General features: G+C 34.8%; 1 protein-coding gene across 5 annotated transcripts in view; it reads left to right on the top strand.

The window, feature by feature from the left end:
• Nucleotides 1–17,816, top strand: part of ZNF711 (zinc finger protein 711) — a 48,471-nt gene that overhangs the window by 14,362 nt on the left and 16,293 nt on the right. For all 5 annotated transcript variants that reach the window (XM_045297367.1, XM_045297369.1, XM_045297366.1 and 2 more), the window contains one exon: nucleotides 13,164–13,727. In XM_045297367.1, coding sequence (XP_045153302.1) covers nucleotides 13,164–13,727 — 564 coding nt within the window. The remainder of the gene's footprint in view (nucleotides 1–13,163; nucleotides 13,728–17,816) is intronic.

Genomic DNA, 17,816 nt, shown 5'->3' with positions numbered 1-17,816 from the left:
TTATATAAATAAAAAAGAAGTATCAAATTGTTCAAAGGAGACAAATTACAATGAAGATTAGAAAGAAAATAGGTGAAAGAATGGATCAACCTTAACATGATTCATTGATTCATCCCCTTCTACTGAATGAACTAAAATCAACTAATAACAAGGTATTCTCCTACTCAGCTGCATCTATGGTACTTTTTGAAATTTATATAAATACTTGTGTCTTCAAACATGAAAGAAAAAATTAGCAACTTTGAATGGAAAGATTAATTTGGGGTCAGGGCATTACAGTTAATTTCATTTCATGGGTAAGAAAAAACTTTAATGTAAAACTTACCAAAAAATATAAAAACTGCCATCAAATTGATTTTTTCTTAATTTTTTATTGTGAGTTAGCTAGGGACTTACACATTAGATCTTTATTTTACATTCAATAACTTAAAAGCATTATTCCTCCCCATGGCTTGCCCTTACTGCCCATCTCCCTTTTGTAGGATATTGTCTTCCCTTTTACCCAAGTTTACTTTTACCTGCTCGCTAGCCTATTTCTCTTCCCACCCCTAGAAACCATCAGTCTATTTTTCATATGAAATCATTTCTTGAAATTTTCCCCCATAGTAATGATCTCATACAATATTTATCCTTTTGTGATTGACTAACTTCCTTTAACATAATGACTTTGCAATCCATCCATATCATGAGATATTTCAAACCATTTCATCCTGATTTTATAACAATGCATAGTATTCATTGCATATATATATATATATAGCTTAAATCTCTTATCTATCTAACAAAGTTTATTCCTTCTCCCACTAATGGGCATTTAGGTTGTTTCCATCTTCTTGCCATGCGTGTGAATATATACGTTCATGCTCTGTTCTTTATTTCTGGGGGTTATATACCAAATAGTGTGAATGCTGGGTTATATCATTTTCTATTCTCATTATGTGAGGGAGCGCCATAACGCTTTCCACAGTGATTGCACTATTTTATACTTCCACCAGCAATGTTATGAGGGTTCCAATCTCTCCTCACCCCCTTCAGCATTTGTTTTACATTTCTTTAAACATTGGTATAAATTCTGGGGTGAGGTGATATCTCATTGCTGTTTTGATTTGCCTTTCTTGAATGGCTTGTGAATGTGACCATTTCTTCATGTTTGTTGGCCTCTTGAATGACTTGGTGAACTGTATTCATGTCCTCTGGCCATTTTTCAGTTGGGTTATTCCTCTCTTTATTGTTGAGGCATTGACGTTTTCTATAGATTTTAAAAATTAGTCCTTTGTCTGATATGCCATTGCCAGTGTTTTCCCAGTCCGTGGGTTTTCTTTTCACTCTTTGGATGAAGTCTTTTAATCCATATACATTTCTTGTTTTTAGGAAGTCCCAGTCATCTCTTAGTTTGTTTATGCCATTTAGTAGGCCATAAAGTTTATCCCTATTTTTTATTCATAATCTTTACAGTTCTAGGGTTTACATTCAGGTTTTTGATCATTAATCCGGAGTTGTCTTTCATATGTCATTGAATAGTACGAGGCTATTTTGACTACTATGGCTGTGCAGTAGGTTTTGAGGTCAGAAAGTTACCTTGTTTTTCTTTTTTAGTGCTTTGCTAATCCTGAGTTTCATTCTTTTCCATTTAAAGTTGTTGATTAGTTTTGCCATCTCTTAAAGAATGGTGGAAGGAAATTAATTGGAGTTGCATTATGTTTATATTTTGCTTTGGGTAGTGTTAACATTTTCACAATATTGTTTTCCAGTCCTTGAATGTGATAGCTTCTTCCATCTATGTTCGTCTCTTTAGTGTTTTTGTAGTAGTGTTTCGCAATTTTCTGTAGTAGTGTTTTATAATTTTCTGTGTTTATATCTTTTGTTTATTTTTCTGGTTGTATATATTTCTTAAGTATTTCATCTTTGGGGTAGTTCTTGTAAATGGTATTTTTTGCATACTTTTCAGAACTCACTTTGTTAGTATTCAGAAATTGATTATATTATGTTAATTTTTCTGTTACTCTTGTATCCGTTGACTTTACATCATTTTGTCCATTTTCTTTAGAGAATTTGCAGTTTGCTACATGTAGAATCATTTGTGAATTGTTTTGCTTTTTCTTAGTCAATTTGTACACCGTTGATTTCTATTTGTTGTCTAATAGCTCTACTAAGACTTCCAGGACAATATTGAATAAAAGTGGTAATAAAGGGCATTCTTGTCTTTGTCCTATTCACAAGGAGAATGTTTGCACTTTCTCCCCGTTGATTTATACATTGGCCAGTGGATTTCTGTGTTTGACCTTAATATGTTGTGGAATTTCATATTTATTCCTGCTTTATTGAGTGTTTTTATTACAAATCCTTGTTGGATTTTATCAAATACGTTTTCTGCATAGATCTATATGATCATGCATTTTCCCCCCTTTGGTTTATTATATGGAGCATTAAATTGAGTGTTTTTCTAAACCATCTTTGCTTACCTGGAATGTGTTCCATTTGATCAGTATATTCATATTTTGTTGGATGTATTCACTAGGATTTTAAGGATAATTTTCTTTTAAAACGATTTTACTAGGACATAATCCAGACATCATACCATTCAACAGTTCAGTTATATCAGGAATAGTTGTACAATCGGTTTCAAAACATTTTCTTCCTTGTACTCCTTGATATTAACTTCCTGTTACCCCCACCTCCCTTGCCATACCCCCAAGAACCCTTAATCTAGTTATAGTTTCACCCATCCTGGGTTTCATTGACACCCAAACATAGAAAATTGCAAAACAGAAAGTGGAGAAAGCTGCCAACAAAAACAAATTACAAGAGAGATAAACCTCAGGTTGGAAAACAATCTAGACAATATTAAAAACCAGATCAAGCTCAAAATATTTCAAAAGGGAAATCAAATAAGGTTTTAACCATTCAAGTCAGATTTTTCATTTTGATCGATTAAAATTTTTGCTACAATACTCTGATAACGGGACTATTCTAATCCCTCACTTAGGATCAGAAGGAGATCATTGGAGGCTTATTCCATGTACAGATCCTTCATATGTATTTTGAACGTCCATTTTCATCCATAGTCTTCTACAAACCAGAATTTCACAAATTAAACTCGCATACAATTCCCTCCTTTGGATTTGGATTATATTATTTACAATCCTTGGATCACACAGGGCTGGTGTGCTTATTCCATGTGGGTTTAGTTGATGTCTCTCTTAGATGGCTGATTGTTTAAAAATAAGCCTTTAAGACCCCAGATTACATTCTTGCTAATGGCACCATCTCGTTCCTTCGCCACACTTTGCTGTGACACCCATGTCTTCCATGTTTCCATCATAAGGGCATGTAATGAGCAGGGCCATGTTACAAGAACTAATTATTCTTAGATTGGAGTTATATGCCAGCTCCGAATCCATTTCTATATCCATGTTTTCTAGCTGCCTCTGGTTCATCTTAGAGACATATTTGTTATTTTATGTTAGAGAACCTATTGATCATATGCCATCGATCAAGGCCCTTGAGCATATGGCCTTTCTGTTTATATTGTCATTGATTTGTCCCATGGTAATATATTTAAAACAAACTGAGAAAAGGAGATGCAACAAACACAGACTGGCTACAAAACTTGTGGTCTACAAAAAGTGTGGTCGGGCAAAACTTATTGTTATATTCATTGGCAATGTATGACCTAGGTCTGCCAGAATCTTGCAGTCTTGATAAAGCAAGTCGGGCATTGAAGTAGTAAGTCAATGTAAGTTCATCTAATGACAGTTCAATACACTTGCTATAGTTGTTTTTGCTTCAACATACCATGTGGTTTGGGTCTTAAATCCTTGGGCTACAGGTGTGTTTCAGATAGAGCTCAGTTTATTTTATTTTATTTTTTTTGAGCTCAGTTTATTTAGTGAGATTTCCACATTATATCCCTTTGTTACAGCCTTTGGAATATGTTGTGCGCCTCAAAGAAAGGAGGATGTCCCAGTATTCTATATCACATGGTCTGGGGCTCTAGGGGCTGTACAGAAATTCCGTCCAATGTACCCTATTAAGAGCATAATACCCGGAATACTTTCCCTTTGGGGTCCTTATAAGTATTTTAGTCATTTTTTCACCTCCTTTTTCTACCAACAGAAATGCACGTGTCTGCTCCAAGATGTGTATACTCCCCTTCTCACCTCTTGACTTGATTTTCCCATCAGCATCACTTACCACTCTGGTAGGAATGGCTGCTGGTTTGGGTGTTACTCATCACATTTTGCATGGCAGCCATTAAATGGTCATCTTCCTTTCTGTGCAAACTTGAAAATCTGATCCTGGTTGCTGTGGGGTCTCCTCTATCAGTGGTTTTTAAGATACTAATATAAGAGGATGGTGTATGGTTCATGGGCACTAATCAGGTTCTTTACTGCCTTACTTGGCAGACTTGGTTAGCAGATTGCATGGCCGGAAACATGAGTTTGGTTTTTAGCCTTACAGCAGTTGACTCATACAATATTTGTCCTTTTGTGATTGACTAACTTCACTCAGCATAATGGTTCTCAGATCCCTCCATGTCATGAGTTGTTTCATGGTTTGATCACTTTTTTAGGGGTGCATACTATTCATCTTATTTTTCCCAACAGTTTTATTGGCACATAATTTACATATCATACAATTGAATAGTTTAATTGTTCAATCATATCACGGGGAACTGTACAATCAGCACCACATTTATCTTAGAGCACCACCCCCATCATGGTTAAATCACCTTTAAAATGACTTTTGCAATCATGATCAATTCTGATGGGAATTGGGCTGTTTCCAATGTTTTGCTATTGTGAATTGTGCAGCAATGAACATGGTAGAGCACACGTCCACTTATAATCTGCATCTTATTTCTTTGGTGTATATGCCCAGAATGGTATTGCTAGAGCACATGGCATTCCTATTACCAATTATTTATTAATCACCATATCACTTTCCACAGTGATTGTATGTCTAGCATTTGTTTTCTCTGTTTTTCATTTCTTTTACACCCTGTCTAGCATTTCTTTTTCTCTGTTTTAATTTTTTAATTGCACTATGGTTGTGGGTATAAGATGGTATCTCATAGTTGTTTTGATTTATATTTCCTGGATGGCTGGTGAACAAGAGCATTTCCTCATGTGCTTGATAGCCATTAAGATGTCATCCTTAAAAAAAAAAAAAAGATGTCATCCTTTGTGAATTTTCTTTTCAGGTCCTTTGCCCACCTTGTAAGATGGTTATTTGTTTTCTTATTGTGATGTTGCAGATTTCTGTATATTTTAGTTATTAGTCCTTTGTCCATTATGTCATGGCTATGTATATCTCCACAGAATCTGTGGACTCTGATTTTACTCTTTTGAATAAATCTTTTGATGTACATATGGTTTTTATTTTTAATAAATCCTAGTCATTTATTTTGTCTTCCACCACATGCGCTTCCTTTGTTATATCTGGTAGTCTGTGTATGCCCTGCACTAGGATCCTTTGGTTTGTTCCAATTTTCTGGATGATAATCCTGATAGTTTTTCAAGCCCCATTTGCTAAAAAGGACATTCCCTTACTATTCAATGTTTCTTGACCGTTTGTTGAATTTGTCTGTAGGAGGATGCTTTTATTTCTGGGTTTTCTATCCTGTTCCACTGGTCTGTGTATCTATCATTATAGCAGTACCAGACTATTTTGAAAACTGTGACAGTGTGGTATGATTTGAGGTCAGGTAGTGTAAGAAACCTACATTGTTCTTTTTGAGAAGTTCTTTACTTGTTCTGGGATTTTCCCCTCTTCATATGAAGTTGGTAGTTAGTTTTTCATTTTGTTAAACAATGATATTGGGATTTGGACTGGGATTATGTTGCATTTTCTTCTATTCCTATCTTATTGATTGCTTTTATTAGGAATGGGTGTTGGATATTGTCAACTGGTTTTTCCTCACCAAATGATATGGTCATATGGTTTTTATTCTTTATCTTGTTTATATGGTGGATTACATTAAATGTTTCTCCAATGCCGAACCATCTTTGCATCCCTGGTATGTATCCCACTTTGTCACAATATATTATTTTTTGATATGTTGTTGATTTATATTGGACAGGATTTTGTTGAGAATTTTTTCTGTGTTCATGCGGGATATTGGTCTGGAGTTTTTTATTTTTGTGACGACTTGGCCTGGTTTTGGTATCAGGGTCTGCAATAGTTTATGTAGAATGGGTGACAGCTCTTCTCTGAATACTTAATAGAATTCTCCTGTGAAGCCATTTCATTCGGTGCTTTTTTGGTAGGGAGATTCTTGATGACCTTGTCTATTTCTTTTATGGGTCTGTATTAAGCTTTTTATGTCAGTCTGCTCTAATTTGGGTAGAGGGTGTATGTCTAGGTATTTATGCATGTTTTCCAGATTATCAAATTGGTTGGAATATAGTCTTTTGTAATACTGTGTTATTCTTTTTATTTCATTTGGATCTATTGTGATGCCTCCTGTTTCATCTCTAATTCTAGATATTGTCATTTGTTCTTTAAGTTTTTTTTTAAGTTTGCTGGTTGATTGTCGATTCTTTAAAAATAACAATTTATTGATTTTTTTCCCCATTGCTTTTTCTGTTTCCCAGTTCATTTATTTCTGCTCTAATTTATTTTCTTCTGTTGGAGGGTTTAGGATCTCTTCCCTGTTCTAATTGTTGGAGGCATTTTGTTAAAATGTGTTAAAAAGTATTTTCTCCTCTTTTTTATGTGTGCATTGACTACTATAAACTGACCTGATAACCATTTTGTTGTGTTGCCTAATTTTTTTAATAATGTTTGATCATTTTCCTTTATTTCAAAGAACCTGTTAATTTCATCTTTTACGTGGGCTAAAAACCCAGTCTTTTGAGTATTGTGTTATTGTCTCCAGTTCTTGGTCTTTATGTTTTTGTTCTTTCTGTTGTTAATTTTCACTTTTATGGCACAGTGGTCTGAGAAGATGGTTTGAATTTTCTCAGGCTTTGTGGCATAGCATTTGATCTATTTTAAACGTGTGCCTTGATGACCTCATTTGGAGGCACGAAGGAAAGAAATAGTTCACTGGAGGCGGGACTTGCTCACACCCTGCAAGACATTCATGTCGAGAAGACACATGGAGCTACACTAGAACCCAGGAACTGAAGGAGCCATGTGGAAACTCAAGCCAGTGCTGATAGGCTTCCACTGCCTCTGGATCCACAAGACTTTCCACTCACTGGCCTGTCACCTTCCTGATGTGGCATCCTTGCATGTGTTGCACGAGTCTGACGAGAAATATGTAGATTGGTATCAGACATATGGGCTAAGTACTGACTTATGGACTTGATGTTGACTGGGCTGGGATGTCTTCTCAATATTCAATTGCTCTTGTATATAAAGCTCTTTGTTATACACATGAGTGTCTATGAATTTGTTTCTCTAGTCAACCCAATCAAATGAGAAGATATTACATTTTAACCTCGCTATCCCTGCCATAATCGAATTTACAGTGTTCTCTTTCTGGGAGCAGGGTTGTTCACATCCCTCAACTGTGATCACAAGTAATTCATCAGAGATTTATTCCATATGTGGATCCTGCAAGTGGATTTTGGGCTTCCACTGTTATCCATTGCCTTCTGTCAACCAGGTGTTTACAATGTAAGCTTTAATGCCATTCCCTCCATTAGATTTGGAATATATTATTCACAATCCTTGGAACACACAGGCTGGTGTGGTTCTTCCAAGTGGGCTTAGTTGATACCCAAGTTAGATGGCTGCTTGTTTGAAAATAAGCCTTTAAGACCCTAGACACTATTCTTTCTGATAGCCTGGCACCATCTATCTATCTAGTTCCTTCAGCACCCTTTGGTATAAGCACTCTTATCTTCAGTGATCTCTTCATGAAGGTATTACAAATTTACAAAGATCTTATCGACTAACCCTTTAGTGGATATATTGTTCCTAATTTTTTCCCTAATTTGTTGCTTCTCTTTTTACTCATTTAATAGTCTTATGCACATAAATGTCATATTTTTAAGAGGTCATATTCTTTTCTTTTTGCAGTGTGGGTGGGTATTTTAACTCCGTTTGGTAATATATTAAGTTGTGTATGCCTTACATTAGGGCCGTTAAGTATATCTCTGTATTTTCAATGATAATTATATTACTGGTGTTTATATTAAATGATCACATTACTAGTGTTTTTATTAACTCTTTAATCAATCTTGAGTTTGCGTTCTGTATGCTATGGTATTGGTCATTTTGCAGGTAGCGATTCAATTTTTTCTAGTACCATTTGTTAAAAAGGCTGTCTTGCCCATTTAATGTGTTTTATTTAGTCCTTTATCATCAGTCATGTTTTGTAGGTGCTTGGTTGTATTTCTGTGCGCTCTGTTAGGATCCATTGGCCTATATATCTATAATTGTACTGATAACAAGCTATTTTTACTACCATGACTGTGTAATAGGTTTTGAGGTGGGTGGGAAGTGTGAGATTGAGGTCTATTTTCTTTTTTAATAATATTTACCCTGGTTTCTTTCCTTTTCATATGAACATGGTTATTAGTTTTCCAGTTTTTCTTTCTTTCTTTTAAGTATCGTGCTAGGATTTGAATTGAACGTGCATTGAAGTTATAGTGTTTTCCGTAATATTGAAAATATATTAAGTCTTCCCATCCTTGAACATGGGATATCCTTCCATTTATGTAAGTCTCTTGCTTTCAAAGAAATGTCTTATGGTTTTCTTTGTGTATATTTTGTGATTCTGTTAAATGTATTCCAAAGTTTATGCTCTTGTATGTATATTGTAAATGCTATTGTTTGGTTTCCATTTCTGAGGCCTCTTACTTTTCAAAAATGTTTGATTTTGGTATGATGATAGGCTATATTGTCAAGTTACTCAGTTACAGCATTTTTAAAAATCACATCTTAATATAGGTTCTGGAAATTTGTTCCATTTCTTCCAGTTTTCAAACATGTTGGATTACAATCCTTTATAATATTTTTAAACTATATATTTTTATTTCAGTTGGTTCTGCTTCTCATTTATTATACATAATAGTTGCTTCTTTGCCTTTGTTAAATTTGTTGTTGTTTTGCCAATTTTGTTAATCTCTTCAAAGAAACAACTTCTAGTCTTGTTGAGTTTTTTCTATTTTTTTCTTTTATGATTCTTTTATTTTTGTGCTAATATTTATCATTTCTTTTCTTCTGGTAGCTAAGAATTTGTTTTGCTGGACTTGTTCTAATTGTTGTAGGTGTTTTGCTATGGTAATGATTTTTTGATGTGGTCACTTACCGATGTAAATTGCCCTCTGAGAAGTACTTTTGCTGTATCCCATACATAGGCTTTGGTATGTTGTATTTTTGTCTCATTTATTTTGGGGAATTTTCTAATTGCACTAAATTTCTTCAAAATATAGTGATTTTAAACTAAGGTATTAGTTAATATCCATGTAATTGGTTTTTTTCTTCACCTTTCTATTACTGATGTCTAATGTAATAGCATTGTGAGCTGAAAAGATAGTTTGTAGTATTTTGATATTTTAAATTTTATTGATGCTTGGTCTAACAGTATCTATTCTGGAGTACATTCCAGAAGTGCCGACAAAATTGCTATTGCGCTTTTCTTTATTGAAGTGTTTTGTATTAAGTCTAAGAGAACAAGTTGATAATTTTGTTTAGTTCTTTGTTGATTTTCTTTTCTAGTTGATTTGTCTTGGAAGTGGTGTATTGAAGTGTCCTATGTTTATTGTGGTATCTAAGATCTCCAACTTTGCTAGAGTTTAATTTAATGAATGTTGAGTCTTTCATTGGGAAATGGGTGTTTGCTATGGTTATTACTTCTTGTTAAATTTTGGCTTTCATCATTATTTAATGAAATTCTTTGTCTCTTAATGATGACTTTTAGTTTGGTGTTTCTTTTATTGGATATTTATATTGCTACTTCTGCAGCTTTGACTACTGTTAGCTTGATATGTTTTTTCCATCTATTGAATTTTGGTCTGCTTTTTTATTTGAGATGTATTTTCTGTAAACAACATATTAATGTAACATATCTTATCCTTTCAGCTCATCGCTGCCTCTTAACTGATTTACATTCAATAATTTTATTGACAGGTATGGCTTTGTTGCTGTATGATTTTTGTTAGGTTAATTGGCTTCTTTCTTCATTGTAATTTTATGTGCTCATTTTGCCTTTTTGGTCTTTATCTTGGTGTTCAATAGATTTTTTACGATTTTTTTCTTTTGTTTAGGTTTTATTTTCTTTGGGGTTTGCTTTCATTATTTTCTATCCACGTTTAAGGCACTTTGTTGTATACTGCAATCTACTTGATTTCTTCTCTGTTCCACTGTTTACCATCTATTCTGTTCCTTCTATTATTTTATTTTTGTCTTCATTGCCGTATGTTATCTCTGGTTCCCTGATTTAACTGTTGTGGTTTGTTTCACTTTGTGTATTACTTTTCAGTAATGATGCCTTATATGTTAGATTGCTCTCTGTTATTGTTGTTGATTCTTTATCTAAAAAAAACCTTTAGTATTTTTAAAAGTTTGGTGTTGTTTTTACAAATTCCTTTAGTTTTTCTTCATTTGAAAATATCTTTATTTCTCCATTATAATTGAGGGTTACTTTTGTTGGATCCTTGTTTGGAAGTTTTTTCCTTAAAATTTTGTTTTTTATCTTTCTATTGCCTTCTTGCCTGCATGTTTTCCACTGAGCTTTCTCTTATTGGTTCACCTTTATAGTTGATTACATTTTTTCCCATGTTGCTTTCAGGATTATTTCCTTTTCTTTGCTGCTACAAAGTTTGTGATGTGTCCTGAGTTTCTTATGGGCTCAAATCTGTTTGAGGTTCTCTGGGATTTTTGAATAGTTAGGTTCTCTTCTGACATAATGTCAGTGAATTTCTTTTATTATCTTTCTTGAACAATTTTCTCTATCATTATTTCCATCTTTCTGTTCTGGAATGTTTATCAAATATAAATTATTCCTTCTGATAGTGTTCCATAGAATTCCTAGGGTTTTTTTCCCCCAAGTCTTTTTTATAGAGTGATTCTGTGTTTTTGTCTTGAGATTTCTCTTCAAGCTCACTGACTCCGCTTGCCATTATTTGAATTTATTTTGTCAGATTGTTCTTGCAGTCTTTTCCCCGAGTTCCTTCATTTTCTTTTCTGTATTTCTGTCAATATTCTCCTTCATTTCTTTAAAGTAGCTGAAGATCATTATTTTAATTTTCCTTATGGGAAGATTCAAAGACGTAAATCTCACTGGAACAGTTAAAACTTTGTCAGTTGATCCCCCCACTGATGCATGATAGACCTGGTCTGGTTTTCAATATTTTCTATATTTTAATTTTGTTTTGTTTGTTCATATTAGGGCATATCTCAGAAGGGTTATGTCATTGGAGATCACCCTCATGAATTTGTGTTATATAATTTTTCTGGTTTTTGGTATATGAAACCCAGGATTGATGAACTTATAGGGACAGTAAGTACACTGAGGGTTTCGCTGGGGGCTTGGTACAGTGGGGGCGGGGAGGGTTGGGGGAGTTGGGTAGAAGGAAGTCAATATCAGGAGACCAGGAAGAAAAAGACTGTTTTGAAAATGATTGTGGTAGCAGTTGTACAATTCTGTTTGATTTGCTTGAACTATGGAATGATATATGTATTAACTCCCAATTAATAATGCATTTTTAAAAACCAGGAGCATATAGATATTTCATTTATACATTAGAGTTTATTGTAACTTTTGGCGAATTGCCTTTTTCACTCAACATAGTTTTCTGGAAATGTATCTGCTTTTGTGCATATATTAATAATTTCTCCCTTTTATTGTTACTGTTGTTAGTTGCTGTTCAGTTAATTAATTTCATTGAGTATCTCCACATTTGTCATTGCTGAGTTGTATTGATTCCAAGGTGCAGATGCACTTCAGTTTGTCTTTTTTAGTCTGGGTTCTCTAGGGAAGCAAAACCAGTGGTGCTCATATAGAGAAAGAAATTTATGTCATGAACATGGCTCTCATGGTTGTAGAAGTGGGCAAGTCCAGTTCTAGGCAGGCTTCAAATATGTGGATCAGTGATTAGACTAGAGGTTTCTGACATGTGTAGCTGTGGAGTCTGAGGTTTGTCAGGACGACCACAGACATGCGGCTGCTCAGAACATCACAGACCACACCACAGGCTTGTAGCTTTAGACCAAAGGCTTTTGGCTTTAGAAGTCATGAATCCAAGTTCATCGGATCAGGTTACAGGTCATTGAAGACACTCAGGGTTAGCAGACAGTATGACAGACCATTGGCTCAATTCCAAAGAACTGGAGGTTAATGATTCAAGTTCTGGATCCAGACCCAGCAAAAAGCAAGCAATCTTTCCTACAGCATTCACTTATATTCGGAGCAGGCCACACCCCAGAGGTAATTTATTGCAACAGGGCTGTGCCCGAGTAAGATTATTGAATTCCACCCTAATCTTATTCCATTATGGAGGCTGCCAGCTGATTGGCTGTGATTACATTGTGTTAGATCAGATCAAAGAGGATTACTAGGTTTTAACTGCTGGACCACTGAGAATCCTGGCCCAGCCACGCTGACACAAACTGAAATTTACCCGTTGAAGAAAATTGGGCTGTTGCCATTTCTTTGCTATTATAATCATTTCTACTGTAAGTTGTGATGCATATTTACGTATAGGTTTATTTTGTAAACATATGGTCTAATTTCTTTGGGAACAATACCCAAGAGTGTAATTGTTAGGCTGTATGTTAAGTGCATGTTTAGTCTCGTAAAACTGGCAAACTATTCTGTAGAGTGGCTGTTAATCATTTTACATTCTCAACAACCATGTATGAACACCCACTTTCTCTATAGCTTCCCCATGCTGCCAGACTGTCATGGGTTTTATTTTCCTCTTCCAATTGATCTGTAGTGATATCTTATTGTGGTTTTTATGTATTAATTGAAAGTTCATTATTTAAAATTATTTTTATCTCGATTTAGCTTTTACTAATACTGTTTTCACCTACTTTTGGTTAGTAAGCATTTTCTTGGCAGTTAAGTTGTTAGTGATATATCTACTGAGGTATTTGGTTAGAACTATTTAATATTAAGAACTTGTTACATGTTTGACTAAATAAAATACTTTTGTATTAATGAAATAATTTTACTTATTTTTTGATAATTTCTTGCATTTTAGTGGCTGGAATGGCTGGTACTGCCCACATCGATGGAGATCATATTGTTGTCTCAGTTCCTGAAGCTGTATTAGTTTCTGACGTTGTCACAGATGATGGCATAACTCTTGATCATGGACTTGCTGCTGAAGTTGTCCATGGGCCTGATATCATCACAGAGACTGATATAGTAACAGAAGGTGTGATTGTTCCTGAAGCTGTCCTTGAAGGTGATGTTGCCATTGAAGAAGATTTAGAGGAAGATGATGGTGATCACATTTTGACTTCTGAGCTAATTACAGAAACTGTTAGGGTACCTGAGCAAGTTTTTGTGGCTGACCTTGTTACCGGTCCTGATGGACACTTAGAACATGTGGTCCAAGATTGCATTTCAGGAGTTGACTCTCCCACGATGGTATCAGAAGAGGTTCTTGTAACTAATTCAGATACAGAAACTGTGATTCAAGCAACTGATGGTGTTCCTGGTTCTACAGTTACTATAAAAACTGAAGATGATGATGATGATGATGACGACGATGATGAAGATGATGTCAAGAGCACTTCTGAAGACTACTTAATGATATCTTGTAAGTGAAAAATAAGTTCATAATTCGGGATATTCATTATATAACATATAATGGCCTTTTGAGATACTGGGTATATATATATGTATATATATATGTATATATGTATATACAATAAAAATCACATGGCATGGATGGTGTTGAAAAATCATTTTCAATTTTGATGCTTTTTAAAATGGACTCATTTGAAAAATTTACTCAATGATTTTTCATACACAAAATAAAGCAAAATTTATAATTTACTTATATCTTAGAAAGAGAAATATAGATTTGGAAGGTTCTGACAAGGATACGAGTACTAAATGATAAAAATAATCTAATAGTAAATATATATTTCAAAATTGAAAGCTTCTTTTATCATCCATTGTATTTTTACTGACAGCTATGAGCATTAGTTCAGTTCCTTTTGGAATTAAGCATAATATATTTAGAAATGTATATATTTGATTTATATTGTTTTTGAATACCTTAAATCTCTCCATATACATATGATATTTATGATCCCTGTGTTTGTGTTCTATGTAAGTATGTGTAAATATATTCTTTGCAAAAATACTCTGAATTATGTCAGACTGTTTTGCAAGGTCCCTAAAAGAAGTCCATGTATATAGTCACCTGTTGTGGTGTTCAAAAGGGGTATTTGAAGTTTTAAAAGTTGTTGGTCTTGCAAAATTCTATCCTATAATATTCACTTGTGTTTCTATCACTAATGCCATATTTTCCAACTTCTGTTTTTTATGTTTGCATTCTAGTTGCCAATGATTAATGCAAATTGATTGTTTAACTAATTTCAGATAGAAGACATTGTTAGAAGTCTTAAATTTCTTCATCAGTAGCTTTAGTGATCGGTGCATAAATTTGAATAATAGCTGTATTGACTAGATTTTCTTGCATATAGATAGATATCCTGTAACATAGCATTGTATTTGAAGATATTATCTTGAAATGTCCTTTTTGAAGATTAATGCAATACTATTCCTCTTGAATCTGTCTTTCTTGCCGTAGTAAACTACATGATTTTCTGAATCTAGAAAAATTGGAATTTGTTAAAAATGAAATGGAACGCATAAGATCGACACTGTAGGTGTCAGAGCTGAAATGGACTGCTTTTGGCTATTTTGAATGAGAAAATTATATGGTTTACTATGAGAAAATTTTGTGGTGTATTATGGATAGGGCAGATTCAAGAGGAATAGTATTGCATTCATATCAAAAAGTCAATTTCAAGATATATCTTGAAGTGTAATGCGTGCTGTTATAGAATATTATCTGCATAAAATAAATTCAATCAATACCATTATTACTCAGATTTACACACCTACCACCTTGCTTGCTAAAAGTTAGGAGGACTTGAAGCATTTGCTGATGAAGAACAAGTACTGAAGCCTTCACTTTGGATTATAATTCAGTGTCAAGAAGACTAAAATCCTCATAACTGGGCCAATAGTTATGACAAATGGTGAAAAGCTTGAAATTGTCACGAATTTTGTTTTGCTTGGACCAGTGCTCTTGGAACCAGCAGTCAGAAAATCAAAGTACACATTCCATTGGGCAAATCTGCTGCACAAGACCTCTTTCTTTCTTCAATATAAATCGTTGTGTTGGAGCTCTTACAGCTCGCATAACAATCCATACATAAATTGTATCAAGGACATTTGTACATATGTTACCATCGTTTTCAAAACATTTTCTTTCTACTTGAGCCCTTGGTATCAGCTCCTTTTTTTCCCACCCTCCCCCACTCTCTCACCCTCATGAACTCTTGAAAATTATAAATTATTATTATTTTCATATCTTATTCCATCCGTTGTCTCACCTTCATCCATGTTTCTGTTGTTCATCCTCCTCGGGGTGGGGAGTGGGGGGTTTATATGTTGATTATTGCGATCGGTTCCCCCTTTCTCCCTCTTATACCCCACCTCCTCTTACCCTCATGATATTGCTTTCCCATTACTGTTCCTGAGGGTTTTATCTGTCCTGGATTCCATGTATTGAGCGCTCTTATCTGTACTAGTGTACATGCTCCAGTCTAGCCAGATTTGTAAGGTTGAACTGGGGTCATGATAGTGGTGCGGAGGAAGCATTAAATAACTCGAGGAATGTGCACAATACCTCTTTAAAGTGTTGAAAAGCAAGATTTTTGAGGACAAAGGTGTGCATAATCCAAGCCGTGGTATTTTCGATTGCTTCATATGCATGTGAACATTGGACATGGAATAAAGAAGTCTGAGGAAGAATTGATGCATTTGAATTAAGGTGCTAGAAAAGTATATTGAAAGTGCCATGAACTGCCAAAAGAACAACAAAATCTGCCTTGAGAGAAGTATAGCCAGAATAATGCTCCCTAGAAGCAAGTATGTGGAAACTATGTCTCAAATACTTTGGATGTCTTGTCAGCACAGACAAGTCCCTGGAGAAGGACAGCATGCGTGGAAGATAGAGATTCAGTAAAAGAGAAAGGAAGACCTCTGACAAAATGGATGGACACACTGGCTGAAACAATGAGCTAAAACTTAGAACAAATTATGAGGAGGGTGCAGTACCAGGCAGTCTACTGTTATGTTATTTATAGGGTTGCTGTCAACCAGAACTGACACAGTGGCACCCAACAACAGCAACAACACTAAAGCTACAGATGCAGAAATTAAAGAATTCTATCAATGTCTTCAGTATGACATTGATAAAAAAAGATGCAATCAAGATGTATGGATAATTATTGGCAGTTACAATACAAAAGTTGGAAACAAAGAGGAAGGAACAATAGTTGGAAAAATATGGTCATAGTGATAAAAATGAAGATGGAGATTGCATGATAGAACTTGCAAGACCAACAACTTCTTCATTGCAAATACCTTTCATTGACAACACTAACGGCAACCATACAGGTGAACAACTTCAGATGGAATACACAGAAAGAACAGTAACTGCATCTGTGGGAAGAGACAATAGAGAAGCTCGATACAAGCACCTAAACAAGTCTAGGGGACAACTATGGAACAGACTGTCAACACTCGTGTAAGTTCAAGTTGAAGCTGAAGGAAATTAAAACCAGTTTAAAGAGCTAAAATATGACCTGGAGTCTCTCCCACCTTACCTTAGAGACCATCTCAAAAAAAGATTTGATACATCGAACACTAATGACAAAACACCTGATATATTGTGGCAGGATATCAAGAACATAATTTATTAAGAAAGCATAGGTCATTAAAAAGACAGGGGAAAAAGAAAAGATGGCAGAAGAGATTCTGAAACTTGCTCTTAATCATAGAGTAGTAAAGCAAATAGAGGAGGTGATTATATCAGAGAACTGAAGAGGCCGCTCTAGAAGACCAAGCAAAATATTATATTGAAATGTGCAACGACCTAGTATTAGAAAATCAAGAAGGAAGAACAAGTTCAGTATATCTTAAATGGAAAGAACTCAAGAAAAATCTCAAGCTTTAAATTGTACTATTGAAAAGATTTTGTGGCCAAGATTAACTGATGCAGGAAGCATCAAAAGAAGATATAAAGAGAAGGAGAAATGCATGTTGAGAACATAGACCAGGGATATAAATAGCCTTAGTATCATACAGAGGGCATTGAAATGTGGATTATGGCAGATGTACTTAGGTTAAAAGAGCACTGGCAGTGTAGTGGTTGTTGCGTTGGGCTGCAATCTACAAGGCTAGCAGTTTGAAACCAACACCTACTCTATAGGAGAACAACAGGGCTTTCTACTGTCTCAGAATCTTGCAAGGGTAGTTCTACTCTGTCCTATAGGGTTGCTGTAAGTCAGAATGGACTCAATGGGAGTTTTGGAGATAGATTGAAAATCTAACACCTTATCATTTGATCTCTTTTAACCCATTTTAATATTCTGTTTTCTTTTTTTTAATCGTTTTATTAGGGGCTCATACGACTCTTATCACAATCCATATATACATCAATTGTGTAAAGCACATGTGTACATTCATTGCCCTCCTCATTCTCAAAACATTTGCTCTCCGCTTAAGCCCCGGCATCAGGTCCTCATTTTCCCCCCTTCCTCCCCGCTCCCCCCTCCCTCATGAACCCTTGATAATTTATAAATTATTATTTTGTCATATCTTG

Source organism: Echinops telfairi, unplaced genomic scaffold (assembly GCF_000313985.2).
Source record: "Echinops telfairi isolate 266 unplaced genomic scaffold, ASM31398v2 ScPeMD7_7419;HRSCAF=8457, whole genome shotgun sequence".
NCBI lineage: Eukaryota > Metazoa > Chordata > Mammalia > Afrosoricida > Tenrecidae > Echinops > Echinops telfairi.
The sequence above is the reverse complement of the archived record's forward strand: the minus strand, read 5'-3'. Positions and strand labels throughout refer to the sequence as shown.